The sequence below is a fragment of the Medicago truncatula genome, chromosome 4, assembly GCF_003473485.1.
Source record: "Medicago truncatula cultivar Jemalong A17 chromosome 4, MtrunA17r5.0-ANR, whole genome shotgun sequence".
Taxonomy (NCBI): Eukaryota; Viridiplantae; Streptophyta; class Magnoliopsida; order Fabales; family Fabaceae; genus Medicago; species Medicago truncatula.
This window is the reverse complement of record NC_053045.1, coordinates 39,039,489-39,066,869: the sequence shown is the minus strand read 5'-3', so window position 1 is coordinate 39,066,869 and position 27,381 is coordinate 39,039,489. Positions and strand designations below refer to the sequence as shown.

At 32.5% G+C, this 27,381-nt stretch overlaps 2 protein-coding genes across 2 annotated transcripts; both read left to right on the top strand.

The window, feature by feature from the left end:
- The first annotated feature begins 6,470 nt into the window (after positions 1–6,470).
- On the top strand, positions 6,471–7,361 carry LOC11418349 (F-box protein At3g07870). Its single transcript, XM_003607561.2, has one exon. It carries the CDS (start codon positions 6,471–6,473, stop codon positions 7,359–7,361), a length of 891 nt encoding a protein of 296 aa, XP_003607609.2.
- A 14,169-nt stretch (positions 7,362–21,530) lies between these two features.
- On the top strand, positions 21,531–26,668 carry LOC11418348 (probable alpha,alpha-trehalose-phosphate synthase [UDP-forming] 7). Its single transcript, XM_003607559.3, has 4 exons — positions 21,531–21,765; positions 22,311–24,360; positions 24,947–25,220; positions 26,198–26,668. Exons 2-4 carry the CDS (start codon positions 22,358–22,360, stop codon positions 26,504–26,506), a joined length of 2,586 nt encoding a protein of 861 aa, XP_003607607.1. The 5' UTR covers positions 21,531–21,765; positions 22,311–22,357; the 3' UTR covers positions 26,507–26,668.
- Positions 26,669–27,381: the final 713 nt, after the last annotated feature.

The following is a 27,381-nucleotide window of genomic DNA, read 5'->3' as shown; positions in this document are numbered from 1 at the left end:
ATAAAAATGCAGCAGTGTTTGAAAGTTTTTTTCAACAAGGTGTTTAAAAGTTAATATGGGTACGAAGAGACTATTTTTATTTTATGATGATAAATTTTTCTTTACCCCCTGTAATATAGGTCATTTTTGGTTTTTCCCCCTGTAAATTTTTTTTTTGATTTACCCCCTGTAAATTATTATTTTTTTAGAATACCCCCCTAATAGGTCATAAAAAAACGACTTTATTTTTTTTTCAGAATTTTTTTGTTTTTTTATGACCTATTAGGGGGTATTCCAAAAAAAAAAAAAATTACAGGGGGGTAAATCAAAAAAAATATTTTACAGGGGGAAAACAAAAAATGACCTATATTACAGGGGGGTAAAACACCATTAACCCTAAATTTTAATATAACTTTGGGTGTAATTGAATTTATTTTTTTTGGAAAGGAATGTAACCGAATGTTTTAAGAGTGTATCTAAAAAAATTAAAATTCAAGTCAATTGATTTTAAGGATAATGTTTTTTTTTTCATTTAAGGATATTCATCTTTTTAGTCAATTAGTCTAATGGTTATTAGAATTAGAGGTGTTTAAAATCGAACAAAACCAAATAGAAAAATCATAAACCAAACCAATCCAAATCAAAAACCGTAAAAACCGCATTTGGTTCGGATATATTCAGACTATTTTTTTACACAATCGCATATATAGTTCGGTTCACTTTGCGGTTTTTATTTTACTAATCGAGACAAACTAAGCCAAACCACAACATAAGATAAACATTAATTAAGCTTTTTTCATCCAGCCTAGTACTCATAAAAATTCAATGGAAAATTTCATAAAATGACATGTTTTTTCTCTTATTTTTTTATTATGACCTGTTTTTTCTCTTGTTAAATTTATTCTATACTTTTGATTTAAAAAATGTATTTATGTGTAGTTTAATTCTACTTGCACTTTTGCATATATGTTTATGTTATATATATTTTGAATACTAGAAACTTAATGAGAATTTTTTTTAGAACTTTTAAATAATGATAAATTCTTAATCTTTTGCATTTCTCAACAAAGAGGTTAACATTTTAGCCTATGTTTTTAATTCTGTCTATGTTCATGGAAAGATTGTTGGATGGAAATTTAAAACATTGTTGAAAATAAGTTGTTTTTGACTTAATGTTCGAAACAAAAAGTTGTATTGTCTCACCAAAAATTGCTGCAATCGAACGAACCCAATCCACAACACTCTTAGCTAGAATTCCACATTTTAAGGTGTATAAGTGGAAAATCGGAGTTTAAATTTTAAATGTGGAGAAATGAGATGTCCGGGGTTCGAACCCCGGCCTCTGCATTTAATATGCGTGTCCCTAACAAGTGGACTATATCTGTTTTTTTTTTTTTGTATAGATATTGGGCTTTTTAATTTCAGCAACTTGAAGCCCCAAAATTACCTGATACTGCCGTGTTTATCTCATATTTCCGTGATGACCTCATTGAGATAAAGGGCTCTCTTGGTTATGTTGTGGAGTATAGGAATTCTAGTATGGTTTGGTTGGAAATATGGATTATGGAAAAAAAAAATGGGTGGGACAAAAAGTATAACTTTGACACAACTCAGTCAATGTTTCGTTTTTATGGTATTTGGAATGATGGTGCTGAAATCCTTGGAGGAAATGTTGAGCAGCAGAAGCTCACGTCATACGATCATCAAGGGAACACACTTCGCCAATTTCAAATTTATGGATTTATGAGTATGTGCCAAGCATAGCTCTATTGTCAAAGTAGCTGCCTACAATATATTATTACAGTTGATGGTGTTAATTAGCAGAGGTGTTGGTTTATTTGTGTTATTTAGAAAGAACTGTTTCAAAAGAGTTTTGATCATTGATCAATCTTAAGGAATAAATCAACTTTTTTCTTTCATTATTGAGTTTTCTGTTAAGAGGTGTTATCATCACATAGAAGAAAAATGCTACAATACTCAGTTTAAATGGAACAGAGTTGTTACTATTCTTACTAATTATTGTCTTCTTAAGATATAATTTCATGAAGAAAGCTATCCTAGTAGTGAGAGACTCCACTGTCTTGAATGGTTTCTGTATTGATTCTAACAGCAACTAATTTAATACCAATTACTTTAAGATTGTCCACCTCGTCACTTATATATTTCTTAAGAAAGGACTTAATTATTTTTTTTGTAAAAGGTTGCTTTAGGATTTTGAATAGTTTTAAAAAGATTGAGGAAGGATGATGGATGAATGAGTGTGCTAAGTTTTGAGTAATTTAAAGTACTATTTGTGTTGTGACAAACAAAGATGGATGAGAGTATCAACTGAGGAAGGTGAAGAAGAAAGGAAGAATAGGGTATAGCATCAGCAATTTTATTTTCTATGCTTATATATACTTTTTGATGCTTGTTGAGTTTTAATTTCGGTTTATCTTCATATTAAGTTGTCCCTTGAGAATTTTTTTGCTTTACTTTGATGTTTTTGTAACTGGTAAATATCTCATGTATTGATGATGGAAGTGGTATAAAACAAATGAATAGTTTTTTCTTCTTTTGATGGAAGTTGTCCCTCGTATGATTTGAATGACATATAACAGAAAACAGAAATTAACTAACTCAGTTCATGTATCTGAGGTTTGATAGTGTTAAAGTAGTAAGGTTATGCAGCTAGGTAAAGTTGGGAAATAAATGAAGACTTTTTTGCATATTGATCAATGATCTGATATCTAATCATTTATAATTTTTTTATGGTGATAGAGTTGTTTGGTAACGATAATTTTCTGATAAGCTTTATAAAGATTTTGAGATCCATGTTTGAGCTTATTGTTTATAACGTATCATTTTTTCTTGCATCGTAACTGATCTATAAATTTAAATACATATTTCTATGTACCTCATAATTTTCATTTTTTTTTTAAAAAACAATACCTCAAGTAGTCCTCAACATCTAGTTATATTCTGGATTTTCAGAGATTGCTTTGTTAAGTTTGTAGTATGGCTGGTTTAGTGGTTACCTTCATCATCATGCTCGCTTTTCCCAATCAATTTCACACAAAGGCAATGACGCAGACAAAATCTCAATGAAAATTTTAGTGGCGTATTCAACACTTTATTCTATTTGTGCATGTGGTAGGTTTTCAATTAGAATGTTTATTTCAGTTTGCAGAATTGCAGTTGTGTATTGTTTCTGTTAAGATCACTTCGGTTCTGTGTTACTCATAACACATATGAATTGATTTATATACATCAGCATTTTCTATATACTTCAAGTTGTCGAAACTGGTTATTGCGGAAGTCAAAAGCAGAGAATGTTTGTAGCATGATAGCAATCAGAGCTCGTAATTTAATTATAAACACCGTTAACAAGAGTGTTGTATCTTTGGAGGTTGTTGAGGTGTGACCATAGTAAGAGGAGGACAATCGAGGGTATGTCCAGGATTTAGTGATTGGATTATAAACTTGTGCCGATAAAAGGTAAGGCATTTTCGTCTTCCCAATATTATTAGAGATATTGAGTTTGACAACTTTGAAGTCGCCATTAACAGCACCAAAACTATACAAGGATTCATCAATGTAATGGCTACCGAGTGAAGGAGCACGGGGAATAAAGTGGACCTCATTAGTTGTTGGGTTCCGCATAATCAATTGATCATGATGAGTTTGGCCTGGGTAAATACATTTGAGACAAAAAAAACCGTTGCAACTACCATACGTTTTGATTCTTGCTAGGTATTTAGCAAACAAAGATTTGATAAGCATTGGTTTCTTATTGTTACTGTCACATAATAGAACCTTTTTTTCGAAGGATTGGATTACTTTTTTCATGAATTTGCAACTTGCTTCTTCTAGTCACAAAATAGGGAGTTTTAATGAGATTGTTCCATGATCTTTGAACACATTTGCTACGCATCAATGATTTTGCTGGTAGCCGCAATAATATCTCTATATCCGAATCTTCTCCTAAATTCATTGTATATGCTTTGCTCTACTTTGTTTTTTCTTTCTTCTTTTCAATGACTGTATAATTAAATATAGAACAGAGTCATTCCTTTTGTTGTAGAATGGTAAACAAACTCAAAATGAGATTCAAATAAGTTTTTGACCTTTATCAACTGCATTTTAAAAAATGATCAGAGTTTGTTACAATTTGAAAGTCACAATAATATATTTATAATTTTAATCAAAATCAAAATTTCATATAAAATACGGTTCATAATTTACACACGTTAACACAATAAAAGGAGCACAAAGACATGTCTGTCTTTTCGCTAGTGGATATAAATTACGAAAAGTAGTTACTATGAAATTTTGATTGATATTAATTTGATTTTGATTAAAATTATAGGTATTGATAATGGATATTGTACATTTTTAATTATAATAAATTATACTTATCTTTCTCAATGATAACAACAAAATAACAAAAATAATATCTTTAAAAAAATATAACAAAAATAATTTCAATTCTTATCTTTTTGAATGATACTAAAAATATAACAAATATAATTTTTTTTTTCTTCAAAAAGTATAACAAATATAATCTAAAACGGTCTGCTTTCTTTATCTATAGTATAGATTTAGGGATATTGTTGTTTTTATTCATCCAAAAGAAAAAGGATATTAGTTTTTTTAATCTTATAAATTTGAGGTTTTTAGAATTCTAAAAAAGGAGTGACCCGGTTCTATATATTGATTGTCTCAGTCATGTGCAATTTTCTAATTCTTGATCAGAACATGTGACAGTGACAATGAGAAACCAATCCTCATCAAATCTTTGTTTCCCAAAGGCGTAGCAAGAATCGAGAGTTGCAACGGTGTTTTTTGTCTCAAAGGTATTTACCCGGGCAAAACTCATCCCGATCAATTGATTGCATATGGAACCCAACAACTAATGAGGTTCACCTTATTCCCCGTGCTCCCTCACTCGGGTTTGTTGCTGTTAATGGCGACTTCAAAGTTGTCAAATTCAATCTCTCTAATTACAATGAAACTACAAAAATGCTTTATCTTTTATCGTCACAAGTTTATAATCTAAGCACTAAATCTTGGACACCTATCCTCAATAGTCCTCCTCCTCAAACTGTTGTCACTAATCGACTACCTTCAAGATACAACACTCTTGTTAACATTACGAGTGATTACTTTACTTCAAAAATTATTTGCTTTGACTTTCACAATAACCAGTTTCAGCAACCTGAAGCCCCAAATTTGTCCCATATTTCTGTGATGACGATGTCATTGAGATAAAGGGCTCTCAATACTCGGTTTAAATGGAACAAAGTTGTTACTTCTCAAGATATAATTTCATGAAGAAAGCAATATATTTTAAGAAAGGATTATATCTTCTTATAAGATTTTTTATTTTATTTTTGTAAAAGGTTGCTTTAGGATTTTTAGGTAGTTTTAGAAAGAATGAGGAAGGAAGATGGATGAATGGTGGACGTGTTAAGTTTTGAGTAATTTAAAGTACTAGTTGTGTTGTAACAAACAGACATGGATGATAGTATTGTATTGACTGAGGAAGGTGAAGAAGAATAGGATATAGCATCAGCAGTTTTCTTTTCTATTTTGATTAATGAAAACGGAATAATTTTTATTTTGCTTTACAATTATTAAAAAAACGTGTACAATTTTTATATTATTGACAATTGTTTGTTATGGGAGAGAGATTAAGTATGCAAAAAAAAAAAAAAAGAATTTGTTGGAGTAAGGAGAGTAACAAACAATTGTTTGTTATGAGACAAATAAGGCATTAAATTTATTGAAAAGTGAAAGTGTGTGCAAAAAGTTAGAAATTTATTCCTTGATTAAAATGAGGGTATAATAGGAAGAAAAAAAGTCCTAAAATCAAAAGGAACGGAGGGAGTAGTAACAATTTATGTTTATCTTTTACCATATTTTAATAAAATATTTATCTTTTACTAACAAGATAAAAAAATATAAATAAAGTTATTATCTTTTTCAAAAACACGTACTTAGAAATAATAAAAAATCCACTTAAAAAAAATCATACTTCACTTTATATATTGTTAAAGAATAGAATAGATATAGATAAAAAAAAAAAAATACTATTACGATCAATTTTATCTTTTTTAAAAATTAGTTGATAACTTTCTCCTTTGAAATAAAATTAAATTAAATGATATCTTTATCTTTTATCTCCTCTCAAAATAAAAACAAACATAATCTTTTATATAAATTTTAGTTTGTTCAGGATTCCGAAAATAGAATGACCCTCTTCTATTTAAACCTCGGTAATGTGTTACTTGATTGTTCACAATAAAAAATTCAGTCGGTTGAGAAAAACTAAGTTGAGCATAGAGAGAATGAAGCTTGGAGAAGAATTGGAGATAGAGATATTGTTGCGGCTACCAACAAAATCTTTGTCGCGTTTCAAATGTGTTCAAAAATCATGGAACAATATCATCAAAAGTCCCTATTTTGCTACTAGAAGAAATCGTCTTCTAATCCTTCAAAACGCACCTAACATGAAGTTTATCTTCTGTGATGGAGGCAATGATCAGAAATCAATTCCCATCAAATCTTTGTTTCCTCAAGACGTTGCAAGAATTGAAATTTATGGTAGTTGCGACGGTGTTTTTTGTCTCAAAGGTATTTCCTCATGCATAACTCGCCACGATCAATTGATTTTGTGGAACCCAACAACTAAAGAGGTCCATCTTATTCCTCGCGCTCCCTCACTCGGTAACCATTACTCTGATGAATCCTTGTATGGTTTTGGTGCTGTTAACGACGACTTCAAAGTTGTCAAACTAAACATCTCTAATAGTAATAGGATGGCGAAAATAAATTCTCTTTTAAAGGCAGACATTTATGACCTAAGCACAAAATCATGGACCCCCCTCGTCAGCCATCCTCCTATTACTATGGTCACACGGATACAGCCTTCAAGATACAACACTCTTGTTAACGGTGTTTATTATTGGATTACAAGCTCTGATGGCTCTGATGCTGCAAGAATCCTTTGCTTTGACTTTCGCGATAACCAGTTTCGGAAACTAGAAGCTCCAAAGTTAGGTCACTATATCCCCTTTTTCTGTGATGATGTCTTTGAGATAAAAGGTTATCTTGGTTATGTTGTGCAATATAGGTGTAGAATCGTTTGGTTGGAAATATGGACTCTGGAACAAAACGGGTGGGCCAAAAAGTATAACATTGATACAAAAATGTCAATTTTTCATATTTATGGTCTTTGGAATGATGGTGCTGAAATCCTTGTAGGCGAGTTTGGGCAGCGGCAGCTCACATCATGCGATCATCATGGAAACGTTCTTCGCCAATTTCAACTCGATACTTTAGAGAATGCTTGTTTTTGGTATTACGAGTATGTGCCAAGCATGGCTCCATTGTCAAAGTAGTTGCCTAGAATATATTATTACAGTTGATGGTGTTAATTAGCAGAGGTGTTGAATTCTTTGTGTTAAGAACTGTTTGAAAAGAGTTGTAATCATTGATCAATCTTATGGAATAAATTGACTTTTTTCTCTTTCATTATTGATTTTTCTATTAAGAATTGTTATTGTCACATACAAGAAAATTGCTACAATACTCAGTTTAAATGGTAGAGAGTTGTTACTTGTCACTGATTATTATTTTTTCAATATATAATTTCATGAAGAAAGCAACCTTAGTAAGAGGCTCCACTGTCTTGATGGTTTCTGTGTTGTTCCTAATCCTAACAATAAACTAATGCAATAACAATTACTTTAAGGTTGTCAACCTCATCACTTATAAAATAAAATTAGAAAATTTTCTACAATCTTACAAGATTTTATGTAAAAGGTTACTTAATTAGGATTTTCATTAGTTTTAGAAAGAATGAGGAAGTGTCATGGATGGATGAAGGTATTAGTTTTTTTTATTAATTTAAAGTACTATTATGTTGAGACAAACAAATAATGATGAGAGTTTAGACTGAGGAAAGAAGAAGAAAAGGATATAGGATAAGCAGTTTTCTTTTCTTTGCCATACAAAACAATGATTATATTTACTTTTTTACTGCTTGTTGAGTTTTATTTTGATTGATCTTAGTATTAAGTTGCTCCCTTAAGAATTTGATGCTTTAATAAGAACTGGTAAATATCTCATGTATTAGTAGTTGACATAACATGTACACACATGCTCCTTCATATAAGTTTTGATGATGTTATAAGTAATTTACTGTTTGCTTCTTAAAGTAGTAAGGTTATGCATCTAGGTAATGTAACGTAGATTGCTCATCAAAATTATCACTGATCTGATATTTATAATTTTTTTGTATGATGATGGCATGTGTTATTGACATAACTTGGAATTAATTCAAAACTTAGACCATAAAGCTACCTAAGCAAATGCTACGTGAATATATACATGAAAACCAAAATCACAATGCTACCAATTTTAGTTATGCTAACTTATAGCATATAATCTTTAGTCATTTTGAGATGAGTGTTGAACTTATGGTTTATAGCATATCATTTCTACTCTCGTCGTTACTTTTACTATGATCATTGATCAATATCATGGAATCAAATTATCTTTTCATTATTGTGTTTCTATTATTTTTGACTTTAGCATATAATCTTGTTACTTGTTACCGATAATTGAATTCTCGAGATATAATTTCATGAAGTAATTCTAGTAAGAGTCTCCACTGAATTGAATGGCTTCTGTATTGATTCTAACAGTAACTAATTTAATACCATTTACTTTAAGGTTGTCAACCTCATCGCTTATATATTTTGATTAGTTTAGGATTTCTTTCTGTAAAAGCTTACTTCAGGATTTTGATTAGTTTTAGAAAAAATAAGGAAGGATATGATAGGTGAATAACATGTTACTTATATTTAGCCTTCTGTCGACCTAATCACGTTATGATAATAGCAACAACTGTGGATTGTAGAGTGTATAGACAATGCTGAAGTATATAAATCAATTCATGTGTGTTACGAGTATCAGCTTACAGTCAAGTTTTCTACCACTGCATTAACAGCTCCCAAAGTAGCTAGTGTGATTTCTCAAATAAGCTTATATATTATTGTAATCGAAATAGAAATTTAGCTTAGGTATCAGGTTATAGTCCTCAACCTTGTTTCCCTTTCTTCAAGCAATTAACGTTGAGGAATAAACTTTGTCCCTTATCTGTGTGTTCTTAATCGCTTCAAATTCACTTTTAGTTTGGTAACTATGCAAATTCCGAAATTGATGACAACTCCAAATCCTCCTTTGATTGAATCATCACAAATATTTTAAAATAAAAACTAGTGGTGATTACACCTAATCCATTTTGGTTTGGTCACCGTGCAAATTTTAAAATTGATGACTACTCCTAAATAAAATACACCAACCAAAGGTTTAAAGGTTAAAGGTTTTTAATGTTTTTCCTTATTTAAGATTTTTGGTGGTAACTTCAATATTTCCGAGCAACCCTCGAATCTTAGTCTGTGATATCAGTGAGACAGTGATGGAGTCTTTGAAGTGGCGACACCTAATTCTACTATTAGAGAATGTTTCCAGGATAATTCTGAGCAACCCTCGAATCTTAGTCTGTGATATCAGTGAGACAGTGATGGAGTCTTTGAAGTGGCGACACCTAATTCTACTATTAGAGAATGTTTCCAGGATAATTCTGTTGCGGAGTTTGGAAGAGTTCTATATTTAGCTTTTGTGGGAGATCTTGCCATAACCCATTGCTTTTAGGATTTTCATGAGATTAAACTTGAACCATAATAAACAACTTGGTGAGCAGAAGTAGAGGTGTAGTCATTTTTGTTTCCAGTCCAGTCAACATCACTATAGGCAATGAGGGTAGAAGATGTTGGTTTTTGAAGAAGAAAACCGTGAAAGATAGTTCCTTCAATGTAGTGTAGAAGCCTCTTCAATGCATTTAAATGGGTAGTGGTTGATCTTTGCACGAATTATACCAATTTGTTGACCGAGAATATCAGGCCGAGTCATAGTTAAATATTGTAGACTGCCAATGATTTTGCGATAGAAGGTGGCATCAGAACTTTGTAAGTCGTCATCTTTGTACAATGGAATAAGAACAAGCTTGGCTTCTAACATTTCAGTTCCTTCAAGAAGGTCTTCAATATATTTATGTTGGCTAAGAAATAAACATGTTGCTAGCTGTAGGGATGACCTCTTCACCAAGAAAGTAGTACAAGTGCCCTAAATCGTTGATAGAGAATGATGTACCAAGGAATGCAAAGCACTCACCTACTTTGACAATGGAATTTCTTGTGGTGTTGATGATGTCATTGATAAGTGTCAAATTTCGGTTATTTTTACATACTTATTCACAACACTTATTAACTTGTTTTACAAGTAATATCATGAAAAATCATATAAATCATGCAAATATAAAGTCCTTATACTTATAATGCCAATTAAAGATTTTTTTTCCCTGATTCCCTTCAATTATTGTGGTTTTTGGAGCTTGATGACGAAGTGAAAGAAAAGGGCAGGCAGAAAGTCCCAAATTGTCACTTTTCATAATGTTGTCAAATCCGCTAGTCCCGACAATATGATCTCTCTATTATTGTTTTATCGATTAAACTGAACAAACTGAAATATATGTTTAAATAAACACTTTCCTTACTCAGAACAGTGTTAATTATTGAACAACTTTTGTATCGCACGAGTCCTTGTGGATATGATACTTTGAGTACTTATTTTTTATGCTGCTATAAAAGCAACTCACCAGTCATCGAGAAAACCATAGTCATATAAAACAAGACATTTGTTGTTGAGAATGAACAAAGAAGAGTCGGATTTGAAGTTCACAAACCCATAGTCATAGAGAAATTTACACAAGGTTTTGAACCAGGCAAGTGGTGTGTTGGGTTTAGGCCGTAAATAAACTTTCGTAGGTGACAAATGTTGTCATCTGTTTGGATGAATGAAACCTCAAGGTTGTTGCATATAGACTTCTTTGCTTAGAGAACATTCAAAAAGTCATTATTCACTTCAAGTTGACGAAGTGGCAATTGTTTTGTAGTGTTAAGGAGAGAACCAGTCTTATTGTTGTTGGCTTTACAACAAGAATTAATGTATGATTATAATCAAGCTCGGGTCATTGATGAAAACCCTTGGCTACAGATCGATCTTTGTATTTTTAAATATCACCATTAGACTTTCTTTTGACTCATAAACCCATTTGCAACCTATGAGATTAGTATTGTGAGGTTAGGGAACCATATCCCATGTTCTTTAGTGGACTAAGGTATCAAATTTTATGCTCATGGCATTGCACAATACCAATTAAGTGACTTTAGAGCTTTACAGACACATGTTGATAGTCTACCTTGCACAACTTTGGGCAGTGTGCTGTGAAACGTCTTGAAGAGAGCGACTTGGTCGTGACCCAACCCGATAATCTCTTCGGTGGTATATTTCCTTTCAAGGTATTTTTCTAAACACAAAAGCAACATTTCCATTTAAAAAGGAAAAGCACCATAATTTTTGTGGAACAGAAGAGTGCGATGAGAGAGTGACATATGTTTCTGTTAAGTGGTGATGTTTGTGTTCAGCAATGCCAATATGTTCAAGAATATATGGGGAACTGGTGTAGTGAGATATTCCATGTGATTTTAAGTATGGTTTTAATTTGAAATATTCAATGCCACTGTCAGTGTAAATGGATTTAATTTCTGCGCAAAATATGTTCTAACTTTTGTGAAAAGTTGGGGGAAATGGAAGAAGCGTCAATTTTACTTTTTAGGGGATAAATCCATTTATATCTAGTAAAATGATCAACGAACACAAGATAATATTTGTATCCACTGATAGTGTTAATTGGAGAGGGTCTCCAAACATCAGAAAAAATGAGTTCAAGAGGACAACTAGTTTTTATGGACATACAGAAAACAGAAGTTCATGTTTTTTTTAATATGACACATTACAGAGTTTTTATTATCAAAATTTGTTGAGAGACAACATTCGAGTGAGAATTTTTTAGGAGAAATGACTGAAATGAGCATGCCAAAGAGAGGATGAGCAGGTGGTTGCAAAGGCAGTGGGAGATTGTGACCAAGGAGGGAGTAATATTTGCATCTTGATGGAGGTCTGTTGCAACGAGGTAAAGCCACGAGTTTTAAGAAAATGAGAGCTATGTACTGCGAGAAGAGAAAGATGCGTTTGTTTGAGATGGCTTATTATTGAAGAAGTCACGACCATGAGATGGTGTTGGGAGAAGACCGTCTTTGCCGCCGCAGCATTGCAAAATTTGCAAAAGGAACTTGTATATCAGTTTGTGTTTAATGACGAAGGTAGTCATCGTGAGCAAGTAGATGGCTGTGAAGCTCCTCAAAAGCAAAGGGGTGTTGACATGTGCGAATGGAGTCTGAAGTGCCGCGATTTTAAGTGCAAAGACCATTCATAATATGAAGGGTAAAATCATCATCTAAAAGGGTTCAATCAATAACAACAAGTTCATCCGCAAGACTTCTAAATGAGAACAACAAGTAATCGGTGATTGATTTTTCTCCCTTTGTGCAGAGTTGAAGTTGATTGTTTACGGACATAACATGAGAAGGTGATGTGTTCACATACCGAGATTCAATTGTGAACACAAAGATCGAGCAATATCATATGAGGCAAATGATAGACTTCCTGCTTCTGTTATGTCATGGACGAAAGAGAGAAATTAATGACCAGTTAATCAATGCTGAATCACTTGATGTATTCAAGGTTAAGGGAGATGCCATCTCAAACAATTGTGGACGATTGAGATAGTATGGTTCCAACAATATGGCCCATTATTTGGATCGCAGAGAAAAAAGTAGGTGATTGGTGTTTCCAAGCACAGTAATTGCTACAAGATAGTTTAAAGGTAATGGAAGCATTGAGAATGCGAGACGGATTGGTCGGGGTAGAGGTAGTGGTGGCTATAGCAGCGATAATGAGAATGTTACGTTGTTAAGCTTTCTCCAGTTGATGCCTTTACAAAGTAAATCCACATCATGGAGACAGCAAGGCAAGTGGATCAAGGCTTGATTTGAGAACTGAGAATGTGAGGTGGCTGGTTTAATAGTAATGATATTTTTATCAAGTCAGTTTTTATATCAAGATTTAATTAACAATCAGTTTGATATTTTTAAATTGATAAAGTTTTTTTTACTTATTCTCAATCTTTATCCCTTTAGAGTTCTATATACTGATCAAAGGTAGCAAGAATTCAACCGATCAACAATTACCTACACAAGACTAATCATGATCAGTTGATTGTGTGGAACTAATGAGGTCCACCTCATTCCTCGAGCTCCGTCACTCTGTACCTGTTACATCGATGAATGCTTGTATGGTTTTGGTGTTGTTAACAACGACTTCAAAGTTGTTAAGCTCGGTTTATCTGATACCATTGTGGCGGATCTTTCATTAACAGAAGTTTATAATTTAAGCACTAAATCATGGACACAAAATCTCAACAGCCTCCTCTTACTTCGGTGACACGCAACAACCTTCAAGATACAACACTCTTGCTAACGGTGTTTATCATTGGATTACGAATAGAAGTAGTTCTGCAAACATCATCTGCTTTGACTTTCGCAATAACCAGTTTCGTCAACTTAAAGCTCCAAACAGCTTCAAAATAGTTCTATTATTTAAGAGTTGTTATTAGCATATCGAAGAAAATTATGCTACAATACTCGGTTAACAGTTTCTACTTGTTATTGATTATTGTCTTCTCAAGATTATTTTATGAAGTAATCCTATTCCTAGTGAGAGACTCCATTGTCTTGAATGGTTTCTGTGTTGATCCTAACAGTAACTAATTTAATACCAATTACGTTAAGGTATTCAACATCATCACTTATATTTTAAGGAACAAATTTTCTATACTTTAGGATTTTGATTAGAAAGCAATCCTACTAAACTAGGTTAACTTCATCATCATTCTCACTATCCCAATCTATATTGCACACAAAATCAAAGATGCAAATAAAATCTCAATGAAACCATCTTGATGGTGTAAACATTTTCTAGTGTTAAATGTCTAGTCAGTAAAGACCTACCATGCTTTTGAGCAATTTTACTCTTGTTTATATCATTGTTGGATTTCCTTTTCATCGTCCCCCCCATAGATTTTATTTTTGCAATTAAAACACAAGTTGATTTGCCACGGGAAGCATGCCATATACGTGGTATAACTCAAATGATAATTAATGTAGTAGTTGGAATGTTGGTTCCAATTGATTTACAAAGAGATTGGAGTGCTCTTTAGAGCCAGTAGCCACAGCTAATTTCTTGGAGCAACATGTTTTGGACACCGTGTAAGTCTATTTGACACAAAATAGTATTCCTTTGGTCTCATTTTAACATTTTTTCCCTCTTTCAATAATTGTCATTTTATAATATCAAAACAACATTTATTATTTTTTTCTACTGATATATCTTTATTTATTGAATTCACTTCACTTCACTTAACTATTCTACTAACAACAATTAATAAAGATTTTTAGTAGTAAATTATATTAAAAGACAATTATAACAAGACAGAGAGAGTAGCATTTGACGGTGCTTGATTGCCTGTTTGGTCTTCCTTTATAAAAAAAATGAGTTATTTCCGTGTTTGGTCTCTAATATATGGAAGAGAAGAGATTTGGTTTTAATATCTTGATTGGACTCTAATATTTTTGTAATCCAACATTATATTGTTTTGGTCCTTGTTAAATTTTCTCATTGAATTTGGATGATGTGGCATATGCCATGTCATATTTTGGGTATCATATCATCATTGAATGGATGACCACCATGTCGTAGGGACGGAAAAATCCTAAACTCCAAACCATAAACCCTAAAACTCTGAACCTTAAATTAATAGATGTTTTTAGTAGTAAATGATATTAATTTTACCATTAAAATTTAACTCAACTACTTGTTTTTTTTAAGAATCGCACTCAATCCTTAAAAGACAATTATAATGAGACGGAAGAAGTAGTATTTGACGGTACTCGATTGCTTGTTGCGGCATGCATGGTTTCATAGGTTATTTGTGTGTTTGGTCTCTAGTATATGGAAGTGATTTGGTATTAGTATCTTGATTGGTCTCTTATTGTTTTAGTTCTTGTTACATTTTCTCATTCAATTTAGATGATGTGGCATATTGATGTGGCATGCCACATCATATTTTGGATGTTACATGGCACTAAGTTGTCAATATCATATCATCTTTGAATGGATGACTACCATGTTGGGACAGGAAAACAAAACAAAACATAATTACAGAGATTAAAAATATTATAGGTTAGATTACATCAAAGGTTCTTTAAGTTATTTAATTGTAATAAATTTGTCCACTTAAATTATTTTCGTACCATTTAGGTCTTTTAAGTTAATTAGTTGTAACAAGTTAATCCTATAAGTTTTTTCCTACCAATAAGGTCATTTAAGCTATTTTACCATATCAATTTTTAGGATTTCAGATCTTAAAAATGTAAGTTATTCAAGACCTAAAAGTTACAATTAAATAACTTAAAGAACCTAAGTGTTACAAACAATACTTAAATGATTAACTTGTTATAATTAAATAACTTAAAGGACGTAAGTGATATGAAAAAACTTAAAAGCTAATTTATTAAAATTAAATAATTTAAATGACATCCAATGTAATATAGCCAAAAATATATTATAGGGAAAAACAGAAATTATCAACAACAAAAAATCTTCAGTTTTCAACTTCAACCATTGCACGTGAAAGTTTTTTCTTTTTTTTGAGAAAACGTGAAAGTTTTTTCTTGAGTTGTAAAATAATGTACTTCTAATTTGTATTCTCAATTATCTTTGAGTTTTCCTTATTTTTTTTTGTCCGAGATTTGAACCTCAAACCTTACATATATTATATATTATATCTACTAATTGAGTTAAATTCACGAAGATATCTTTGGGTTTTATTTATCTCAATTGTCAAAGTGTTTGTTTTTAGAGAAGTCAATTAATTTATTTATCTCAATTAAAGTAAGGTACAGTATAATATTTGTTTTCAAAAGTAGTAATGACATTGCTTCAAAAAAAAAAAGTAGTAATGACACATCACCTTGAGTTTAACTCAGTTAGTAGGGACAAATATATATTATATGGGATTGGAGTTCGAACCCCGGTCACCCCACTTCTCAACATTAAAAATGTGTGAGATCCAGCCAATAGACTACCTGACCAAAAAAGTAGTAATGACACAATATATGATACACTTTTTTTTTTGGGTACAACATGATACATTTTAATTGGTTATTTGATAGTAAATTGTTTAATCTGAACCTGTAATATACACGAAGCTTGAAAAATTATCATGTGAAGATAAAAACGCATTTTATTGAGATTCTTCGTATTATGACCTTGTAATATACGCGAAATTTAGAAAAGTGGCATAGAGATTGAATTTTTTGTGTTTTGGGGTTGGTTTGTGCATAATGTGATGACTATTACTTTTCCCACCCTATGTCTTTCCTCGCGCGCCCTATTTTTTTCTTCCAATTTTACCCCTAGTCTGTATTTCGTTTTCCGAATTGCATTGTTGGAATTTTGCAGATTTTTCCGGATTTGAAAATTCATAATAATATTTTACCATAACTTTTGCAATTTTAATCTTCAAAATTCGTAAAATAAAATGCAAATAAAATAAAAAACAAAAATAAAAAGACACAAACATAAAAACAACTCATTTTATTAATATATAAACAATACATTACAATAATTTTCAAGCTTTTTAAGCTTATTACATAAGATCCTAAATCTATTTCTAATCTCCTATGAGCCTAATTCTAATTTCCTAAGAGCCTAACCACTGGTATGTGCTGGGACATACCAGTAGTTTGCCTATTGGAGGAAAACCGGAGGAGGAGGGAAGGGGAAGAAGAGAACAATGCCCCTGAGGGAGATGGGGGGTGCTCAAACTTACGCCCAAACAGACCAAGTTAAGAACCACACTGACCCACATGACCCTCAGATGAACCGCGCTTCGTTACAGCGCGGTTCCATCCTCATTGATCGTTCATACAAACCCTGAATGTTTTCAACGAGGCCCTTATCTATGAAAGGCCAACGATGGAAAACCATGATTGTAGAAGAAAGAAGAGGAGGATAGGGTGGGAGAGGATGGTGTGAGAAATGGTGGGGTTTGGAAGGCTATTTATAGGGAGGGTGAGTCAAAAACGGTTGGGAGGCCATAAATGCAGTCAAAAAATGCGTTTTACCATGTTTTTTTTACTTGACCACCAACAAAAATGTGCGGTGCAGACCACCGGCCATGACTGATGCATTCCGGAATATAAACTCTGGAATGCACACCTGTTTTCCGGAATATATTTTCCGGATTAATGCGATAATGGTGGTGAACGAGAGAAAAGTTGGCACTTCCTGTAGGGCTAAGGACATTCCGGAATGTAAACTCCGGAAAGATTCAGAGCCATTATTGTGGGTTTGGACGGTTACAACCACTAACACGATCTCATTGACTGTATTAATGACCTATGACTTGTTTTAGGCTATAAATAGGCTTCCATCTTCAACAAATACCTTCATTCTTCACTTCACCTCTTTTCTTCCATTTTCTTCAAATGTTTTTTAGTTTTTTAGGGGTGTTGATGGTGTCATGGTCATTGTTGACCGTTCATAGGAACCCTGCAATTGCAATGCATTGCAGCTTGTGTGGGGTTCATATAACGGTCAACAGAGATCCTTGACATCAAAGAAAGACACGGAGAATTACATAACATCTGGTCCAGATTTCTGTTTCCAGAAATAACTAACAATTTGGTCCGGAATATGTAATCCGGAGCAGGGGTATTTTAGTAAATTTTATAGAGCGCGCGAGAAGGCAGCATGGTGGTATTTTAGTTCGGAATGTGTTTTGTTGACTTCTCGTTGGTAACTTTGTTTATGCTTTTGATTAGACCATATGAGAGTAACTAATATAAGTACTTATGAAGCAGGTTATTAAACAATTTAAGGAAAGTGCAATGTTATTTGAACAACCAGTTGATTGACAATCATGAGACAACTATAATTTACAAAGAAAAAAATATGCATTTGCACGAAAATCACAACAATAGAGAGATAAAGTAAAAATAGAGAAATTATATTTGTACAACCACTTTTGACAACTTTTGGAACGACCATATCTCCCATACTCACATGTGTTTTTATTCTCTCACTTCTTCTTTCTCTCTCTATTGTTTTTATCTAATAAGAAAAGAGGAAAAGTGATTGTCACAAAAGTTTTCTAAGATTGATTGTACAAATATCATTTCTCTAAAAAATAATGTAAGTATAAAAGAAAAATTGTCATAAATGTTGTCACAAGATGAATGTTTAAATATCATTTTCCTTAATAAAAATAGTTTTTTTTTTCACGTGTTTTTATCATTTTATTTAACTTTAAATTCATTATGATTTTATTTAACTTTAAATTCAATGGAACTAGGATTTTAAGATATTTTAAAAAGCTTTTTTTATGAATTAAATAATTAAACTCAAATGGTCAATTATTTACATCAATGACGAATTTTTAAGTGGAACAATTTTTAATAAGACTTTACTTACTTTCAAGTGAAACTCGAGATTACAAATCTTTTTTCTCTAAGAATGCCATGGTTGACACACAAAAACAAATTTTTTCTATTATAAACGTTTCTTTTTTTCACATTCAATCATGTCTCCTAGATAATTCTTGAGGAATCTAGTCATTACTATATGAAGATTTTTTTATGGATTGCATCAAAATACTACAGTGTTTGATTCATATTTTTCAAATTTAAAATATGCGCACAACTATTTGTGGAATTAGTATTTGTAGGATAATTATTGATCAAATTATATTTATCTTGCAAACAAATTTCATACTATCATTGTCTCATTCACCTTAAGAGAACTCAATAGTTAACACCATTTATTTATCCTTTTTCTATAAAAATAAAAATAAAAATACAGGCTTAATTACAATTTTTGTCTCCCTATTTTCATTCACTCATAGAATTAATCCCTCAATTTTAAAATCACTTAGTTGTGGTTTTATTTTCATATTTTTATGCCAAAAAATTATGATGTGACATATTTTAAATGGCAAGTCATACAACTTGATGTTGTAGAATGATTTAATTATCGTAAAAAAAAAAAGTTTTACATTAAAAACAACATTTTTTTTACACTTTTAATCATCGTAAATATGGTCTTATTAACGAGCGCGTTCGGGAACTCTTTAAGCTTTTTAAATTAAATAATTTTTTAAAAAATGTTAAAATTTACAATTTTCAATAGATTTTATTACACAACTTTTTTTAAAAGGTTACCATTTAAAATCTTAATGAGTGCCCGGACTATTTTTGTTAACATTTCTCTCTCTTGTAAAAAATACTCCCATGTTTTCCTTTCCTATTTATTCATACAGTGTCTTGTGAATTTTGTTGTCAAAATTTAACCAGTGACAATATTTAATTCATGGAATAAAACGGATAACGCAACGCCAGATCATACCTCGTTGTCTTATCTAGAAACTTTTTTTCACTTTATCCTCTGCGGTGATTTTTCACTTCCCAAAAACATACAATCCCCATTTCACCCTTTCTCCACATCGTGACTACACCTCAATGACGCACCAACCGTACTGTCTACATTATCCAACGCAACGCGTTACTTTCTCAAACACGTGCTTAGCGCGTGGTCAAACCTCTACCTCGGGTGTTGCCAGCTGGCATTTGGGTCGGCTCACTCGGCTATCATTACCTTATCCAATTCGTAATTAAAAGTTCCGATAAACTCACCCACCTCCCCCTCGCATTCCTCCGTCACTGTCAATCTCATTGGTCACCCCAATACACACCAATCATCACAATTACGTTATTGTCTCCCTGGATATATATTAGCCACTTTTATTTTATGAAAATTATATTTATATATCAACCATTTTTTTTATAAACAATTTTCTTTTTATATTTACATTAAGTTTTTAACTTTTTTTTTCGATTGTTTTGATTTTTGTGTCAATGTCTCGTTTTCTTTTTAAAATTTTAATTGTCTTCAAAATTATCATATAAATGGATGTTTAAATATCACAACTCAAATCAGATAAATCAATTATTTAATAAATTTATAATGTGATTTTTTTTAGTTATCATAATGATTATAAAGTGTATAACGGGGTTAAAGCAAACAATTTTTTGGTTATAAAAATATAAAGGAGAATGCTAACCAATACCTCAAAAGTAATAAGGGTAAATATCTCTTTTCGTCCCTGTAATATTAGCGAATTTCGATTTTAGTCCCTGTAAAAAAAAAAAATTAGATTTTGTCCCTGTAATTTCAGATTCTTCTACTTTTGGTCCCTCCTTTCATCAAGTCAATAGAATCTACATAAATTACGTCCTTGTAATTTCAGATTTCTCCCACTTTTGGTCCCCGTAATTTCAGATTCCTCCACTTTTGGTCCTTCATTTTACGTACCATGTATGCAAATTCTGCTTACGTGGTGGAATGAGGGACCAAAAGTGGAAGAATATGAAATTACAGGGACAAAATCTAAATCTTTTTTTTTTACAGGGACTAAAATCGAAATTCACTAATATTACAGGGACAAAAAGAAGTATTTACCCAAGTAATAATTAAGCATTTAAACAAGTACTCCTTCTAGTCACTATTATAAGCAAAAAGAACTACTTTTTAGATTCATTGAATAAATGATGTATGTGGTCTATATTAATGGTCACATACATCACTCATTCAATGAACCTAAAAAATAGTTTTTTTGCTTATAATAGAATAGTGACCGGAGGGAGTAAGTTTTTATGAAAAAGTTGTGTAATCATTACTTTATCAAAAGTAACATTTATATTTCCTAGACAAAATTTCTATTGGTAGATTCCTTAATCATTGCCCTGAGGATACTAGTTAGCAGGATCGATATATGAAAAATTACTATAAATTTGGCTCAACTAATATGACAATACATAATATATGTAACAATATGGTTTGAACCCCGTACACCAGCTTATTCATTTTAAAAAGTGAATTTTTTTTAGAGAAAAAAAGTGAATTTTTATTTATTAGACTATTTGATAAAAATATAGACCAAATGAATTTATCAAAAGTAACATCTTATATTTTTTAGACAAAATTTTTATTTATAGATTCCTTAATCATTGCCCTGAGGACACTGATTAGCAAGATCGAAATATAAAAAATTACTTTAAATTTGACTCAACTAATATCACAATACATAATACATAATATATGTAACACTAGGGTTTGAACCTCGTACACTAACTTATTCATTTTAAAAAAGTGATTTTTTTTTTTTTTAGAAAAACAAAAGTGAATTTTTATCTTTTAGACTATTTGATAAAAAAAATGTGGACCAAATGAAAATTGTGACTTAAAATTCCTATTGGTCCGTGACGTAAGCTCTTCAACATATTAGTTGTCACTGTACGAAACATTAGATAAGAATAAGAGTTCACGATTAACTTGTGCTAAAAACAATAAACAATTAAATTTTAAAATCTTTTCAAATATTGTCAATTAATTAATTATCAACATGTCAATATTTTATTAATTCTGTGAATCTTCCACTTTTATATTTCATTCAATAACGCTTTTTTCTAATTCATAATCATAATTCAATTTCTTTTTTGTTTTCTGAGAGAAAGAAAGAGAAAGAAGGGAGATCTTGTTGTGTAAATAAGAAAACCCTAGTTTTTTCTTTTTTCGGTTATTTTCATAATTTTTCAGATTAATTCACCTTCAATCTCAATCTGCTACTGTTACCAATAACCATTGCTTCAATCCAACAAGGTCAGTTTTCAATTTCATTGTTTTGTATCATAAGGGAAAATTGAAGTTTTAGGTTTATTAGTTTTTAATCGAGTTTTATTGTTATCGATCTTATTGTAGGGAGAATCGTTGCGTTTTGATTGTTTAATGCGTTTTTTTGTCTCTTTATGTGAAGGGTATTTGTTCATGTATACTCATTGTGATGTAACCCGTTTTAGGGGTATAGAATTTGGGGCTTTTGTATGTAGTGTGTAAAAATTGAAACTTTTCTTAGAAAATTAACGTCTGATTGTATGTGATGATGTATCTGCATTTTGGTAAACTGTGATCATTTGTTTCGGGAAGGGTCAGAGCATAAAATAGTGTGTTTTGATTATCAATTCACTGATACTGTTTTTATGTGTTGATGTAAGAGAATGTGTGTGTTTTGTTGGTCATGACTCTGATATTTTCATGTCTTGATGTAAGAGAATGTGTTTTTTTTTGTTGGTTTTGAGTATGATTGTTTTTGTCCTGTTCGTGATTAATGATTTTTGTGTTTTTTGTTGTATTTGGCAATTTTGCAGAGTGAAGATTTTGTGGAGAAGTGTGTATTTTTTGGAAGGACGTAAAGATGATGTCCAGATCGTATACAAACCTTTTAGATTTGGCTTCTGGGAATTTCCCAGCAATGGGATCAGGATCGGGGAGGGAGTTTAAAGAACGAAGGCGGATGCCGAGGGTTATGAGTGTCCCGGGGATTGTCTCAGAGGTGGATGATGATCAGGCAGTAAGTGTTTCTTCGGATAATCCGTCAACTATTACTACTGATCGAATCATCATTGTAGCAAATCAGCTACCTTTGAAAGCTAATAAAAGAGAGGACAACAAAGGGTGGAATTTTAGTTGGAATGAGGATTCTTTGCTATTACAGCTTAAGGATGGATTTCCAGAAGAGATGGAAGTTTTGTATGTTGGGTCTTTGCGCGTTGACATTGATCCTGCTGAACAAGATGATGTATCGCAGTATTTGCTGGAGAAGTTCAAATGCGTCCCCACTTTTCTGCCTCCTGATGTTTTGGCAAACTTTTACGACGGCTTCTGCAAAAGGCAGTTATGGCCACTTTTTCATTACAAGTTACCGTTTTCAACTGATAAAAGCCACCGCTTTGATCGCCATTTGTGGGAAGCCTATGTTCTGGCAAACAAGCTGTTCTTTCAGAAGGTAGTAGAAATAATAAACCCGGAGGATGATTATATTTGGGTTCATGATTACCATTTGATGGTGCTGCCAACTTTTCTAAGAAGGCGTTTTAACAGGGTTAAAATGGGATTTTTCTTGCATAGCCCCTTTCCATCATCGGAGATATATAGGACTCTTCCTGTCAGGGAGGAGATACTTAAAGCTTTACTAAATTCTGATATCATTGGATTCCATACTTTCGATTATGCTCGTCATTTTCTTTCCTGCTGCAGTCGTATGTTGGGTCTAGAGTATCAGTCAAAGAGGGGTTATCTAGGATTGGAATATTACGGGAGGACTATCAGTATTAAGATCATGCCTGTTGGGATTCACATGGGTCGGATTGAATCTGTTATGAGGATGTCGGATGAGGAGTGTAAAGCAAGGGAGCTCAAACAGCAATTTGAAGGAAAAACCATTTTGCTTGGTATTGACGATATGGACATTTTTAAAGGTATAAATTTGAAGATTCTGGCTATGGAGCAGATGCTGAAACAACACCCCAAATGGCAAGGAAGAGCTGTTTTAGTCCAGATAGTTAACCCTGCTAGAGGTAAAGGGATACACGTAGATGAAATCCATTCTGAAATAGAAGAAAGTTGCAGCAGGATCAACAGAGTGTTTGGACGGCCTGGTTATGAACCTATTGTTTTTATTGACAGATCGGTTCCAATTACTGAAAAAGTTGCCTATTACAGCCTTGCTGAGTGTGTTATTGTCACAGCTGTAAGGGATGGGATGAACCTAACTCCTTATGAATATATTGTTTGTAGACAGGGAATATCTGGTCCTGAATCAAGTTCCAATGCGAATAGCCCAAAGAAGAGCATGCTTGTAATATCAGAATTTATTGGGTGTTCTCCATCGCTAAGTGGGGCTATCCGTGTCAATCCATGGAATGTTGAAGCAACTGCGGAGGCAATGAATGAAGCCATTTCAATGAGTGATGGAGAGAAGCAGTTGCGGCATGAAAAGCATTATCGGTATGTCAGCACTCATGACGTGGCTTACTGGTCACGTAGTTTCTTGCAAGACATGGAGAGGGCTTGCACGGACCTTCTTAGAAAAAGATGTTGGGGAATAGGTCTTAGCTTTGGATTTAGAGTTGTGGCTCTTGACCCTAACTTTAAAAAGCTCTCCATTGATGCTATGGTTTCAGCTTACAAGAGGGCAAGGAGTAGGGCCATTTTGTTGGACTATGATGGTACTGTGATGCCACAAAACTCCATTAACAAGAGTCCAAGCAAAGAGGTCATCTCTCTTTTGGAAAGTCTCTGTGCAGACCCCAAAAATGTTGTTTTCATTGTTAGTGGACGGGGTAGGGATAGCTTAAGTGAATGGTTTACTCCCTGTAAAAAACTTGGAATTGCTGCAGAACATGGGTATTTCTTGAGGTCTGTACTTTCTCTCTTGCCGTTTTTTCTCTGACATTTCATCTGTTTATTTTGTTTTACTTTGTATTAGTTGCTCAGAAATTACTTATGAATTATGTGAAAATAGTTAGGCATCTTCATACTATGAACTTGTGCTGTAGAGTTGGAAAGTGCCATTTCTTTTTGTCTAAATGCAGAAAATGACAATAACTTCCTTTCATCCCTAAGTTTGAACAAGAGCTATTATGTAGGGATGAAAGTGTTTGAAGTCCAATTGGATTGTGTATGCTTTACTGTAAATTGAAACTCATGTGTATCGTTTTGTAAATGCTGTTAGTAACTCATCTTACACTGTTGTTTAAACCAGAGTTGAGAACATCATTTGTCTTTGGCAGTCATGCCAGGGAGAAGTTCCTGTTAAGTGATATTTTGTTTGCTGAAAATATTTTTGAATACTTCCTCCATGTATGGATCTGCATTGATCTAGAAGCTAAATTTACACTTTGCTAACATAAATTCCTAAATGTTCACTGTATTGATCTACTTTGTCCTGTGTTCTCGGCTTTTTATAATCTGGCAATTTATTAACAATTTGAGCAATTTTCAGGTGGTCCAAGGACGGTGAATGGGAAACTTGTGGTAACTGCTCTGATTTTGGATGGATGCAGATTGCTGAACCTGTTATGAAACTATATACAGAGGCAACTGACGGTTCCAGCATTGAACGAAAAGAAAGTGCTTTGGTTTGGCAATACAGGGATGCCGACCTTGGTTTTGGATCATCTCAGGCTAAGGAAATGTTAGATCATCTAGAAAGTGTTTTGGCCAATGAGCCTGTTGCTGCAAAGAGTGGTCAGTTTATCGTTGAAGTGAAGCCCCAGGTATATACAATTTCTCTAAATGATTTGTCTACAAAAAGAATTCTGCTTTTCATTTTACATTTGATAACATGAAAATGTTCTTTCTAAAATGCATTCTGGAGTTTGGATTTCTTATTTGTCAGAGACTAAAGAAGAGCTTAGATAGCAATATTAAGGGCATGATTTGGTTTCCAATTTCTGTTTTCAATTTTAATCACGAAAATGTCACCTTGTTTTCATATAAAAAGTTCTGTACATAATTTTTTTTCACCATTTCCATTGTTAACTTTGAAAACAGAGCATAGTGTAAGTCTGTGATAACAGAAAATGGGAACAAGAAATATGTGCAGAAACCCAAAAGGCCCCTAGGGTCTAATTGGTTTCAGAAAACACTTTCTGTTAAATGGCAATTTGTTTTCACTTTGTGCTTATTTACATTTTTTTTTTGCAGTAAATAGTGAAAACAACACAACTAGTTGTTTTCACCGTTTCCTATAAATGTCTTCGAAAACCCGAAAGCAAGTTGGTATTTTTGTAATTGATACAGAAAATAAAACATAACAATGTTATCTAAAACTAGTAGGCCCTTTGTTGTCCAACTTTACGTAAGACGCAACAATGCCTTCTTATAATTTTATTTTTTTTCTTCCTACCACGGGCATTTAATAAGAAAATTTTCCATCTACTGGACCAAGAACCTGATCTATTTTATCTTTGTCTTGGATATCTGACATTGAAGTCCTGCAAATTTCTGTTCTAATGTTTTGGATTGACAAGCCTCCTGTTGTTCCTTTAGACATAAATGATGCTGTTAAAGTAGTTTTTTAGAGAAGCTTTTTGGATAATATTTTTACTGAATATAGAAATTCTTATATCCAGCATAGCAGTTTGATTTTACCATATAATTTTGGCTTTAACATTATAATTGATATATGCTATTTATTGTGCTACACCCCTTTGGGAAAAGGATGATTCATCTTATACCATTTGCATTGCAGGATGTGAGCAAAGGCTTAGTTGCGGATAAGATATTTTCGTCAATGACCGAAAGTGACAAACAGGCTGACTTTGTCCTGTGTGTTGGTGATGACAGATCAGATGAGGACATGTTTGAAATAGTTAGTAGTGCAATCTCAAGGAATATTCTTTCCTCCAATGCTTCTGTATTTGCTTGCACGGTTGGACAAAAGCCAAGTAAAGCAAAGTATTATCTAGATGATACGTCTGAAGTAATAAATATGCTAGAATCTTTGGCTGAAGAATCAGATTCTTCACCATGCATAGAAGAATCTGGGGATTCCTCTTGAATCCAAACGTGACTGAGGTTTCTCCTTATTTAGGTGATGTTTTTTCTTTTTTTTTTTCCTTTCTAAATTTGAAATGTAATATTCTTTGCGACAATTGGGGCGTTTGCAGAATGTTTTCATAAATTTTCCTTTTCATTTTCTTTGTTTATCCTTTTTCAGTTACATATTACAACATAGTAATTTTTTTTTTGGGAAAAGCATGTCATTGTTTTCTGTCCTCTTCATCGTTTATTCTACCATTCTAGTTTTGCTTCTGTTCTCTTCATAGTTTATTCTATCATTCTAGTTGTGGAGTAGCAGAGGAAGATTTAAAATTTTGTTTTCATTTTGTATACCAAAGGAAAAAGTGAAAGCTCGTTCTTAGCAATGGTCTTCTTTCCACATTTGATGGATATGGAAAAAGTAGAATTTGAATTTTAGTGATAAACACAGTTTATTAAGGAAAGATAAGAGAAGTATAAAGTAGATAACCTATATTGATGTTGCTACAAATTCGTTTAATTTAAGTCAGCAACTTGTTGCTTGACGCCATTGTTGAAAAACACAACCGCGTTGGTCCCAAATTCGTTTATTTTGCGGATTATATATTTGTTCCTTTAAGTAAAGAAGATAATGTCTTCAAATTTAAAGTTGTTATTTTTCTTTGGGTAAATGTCCCTTTTCGTCCCTGTAATATGAGCGAATTCCGGTTTTGGTTCCAGTAAAAAATAAAATTTAGATTTTGTCCCTATCATTTGAGATTCTTCCACTTTTGGTCCCGCGTTGTAACAGGTCAGCAGAATCTGTTGACGTGTCATGCTGACTGTATAATTATTTATTTATTTTCATTAAATTTATTTCCACGTGGCTTTTATTTTATTATTTACATTTATTTA

Coding starts and splice junctions, on each gene's coding strand:
- LOC11418349 (XM_003607561.2), top strand. CDS start 6,471: ATGAAGTTTATCTTCTGTGATGGAGGCAATGATCAGAAATCAATTCCC.
- LOC11418348 (XM_003607559.3), top strand. CDS start 22,358: ATGATGTCCAGATCGTATACAAACCTTTTAGATTTGGCTTCTGGGAAT. Junction 24,361..24,946: donor GAACATGGGTATTTCTTGAG/GTCTGTACTTTC, acceptor AGCAATTTTCAG/GTGGTCCAAGGACGGTGAAT. Junction 25,221..26,197: donor TCGTTGAAGTGAAGCCCCAG/GTATATACAATT, acceptor TTTGCATTGCAG/GATGTGAGCAAAGGCTTAGT.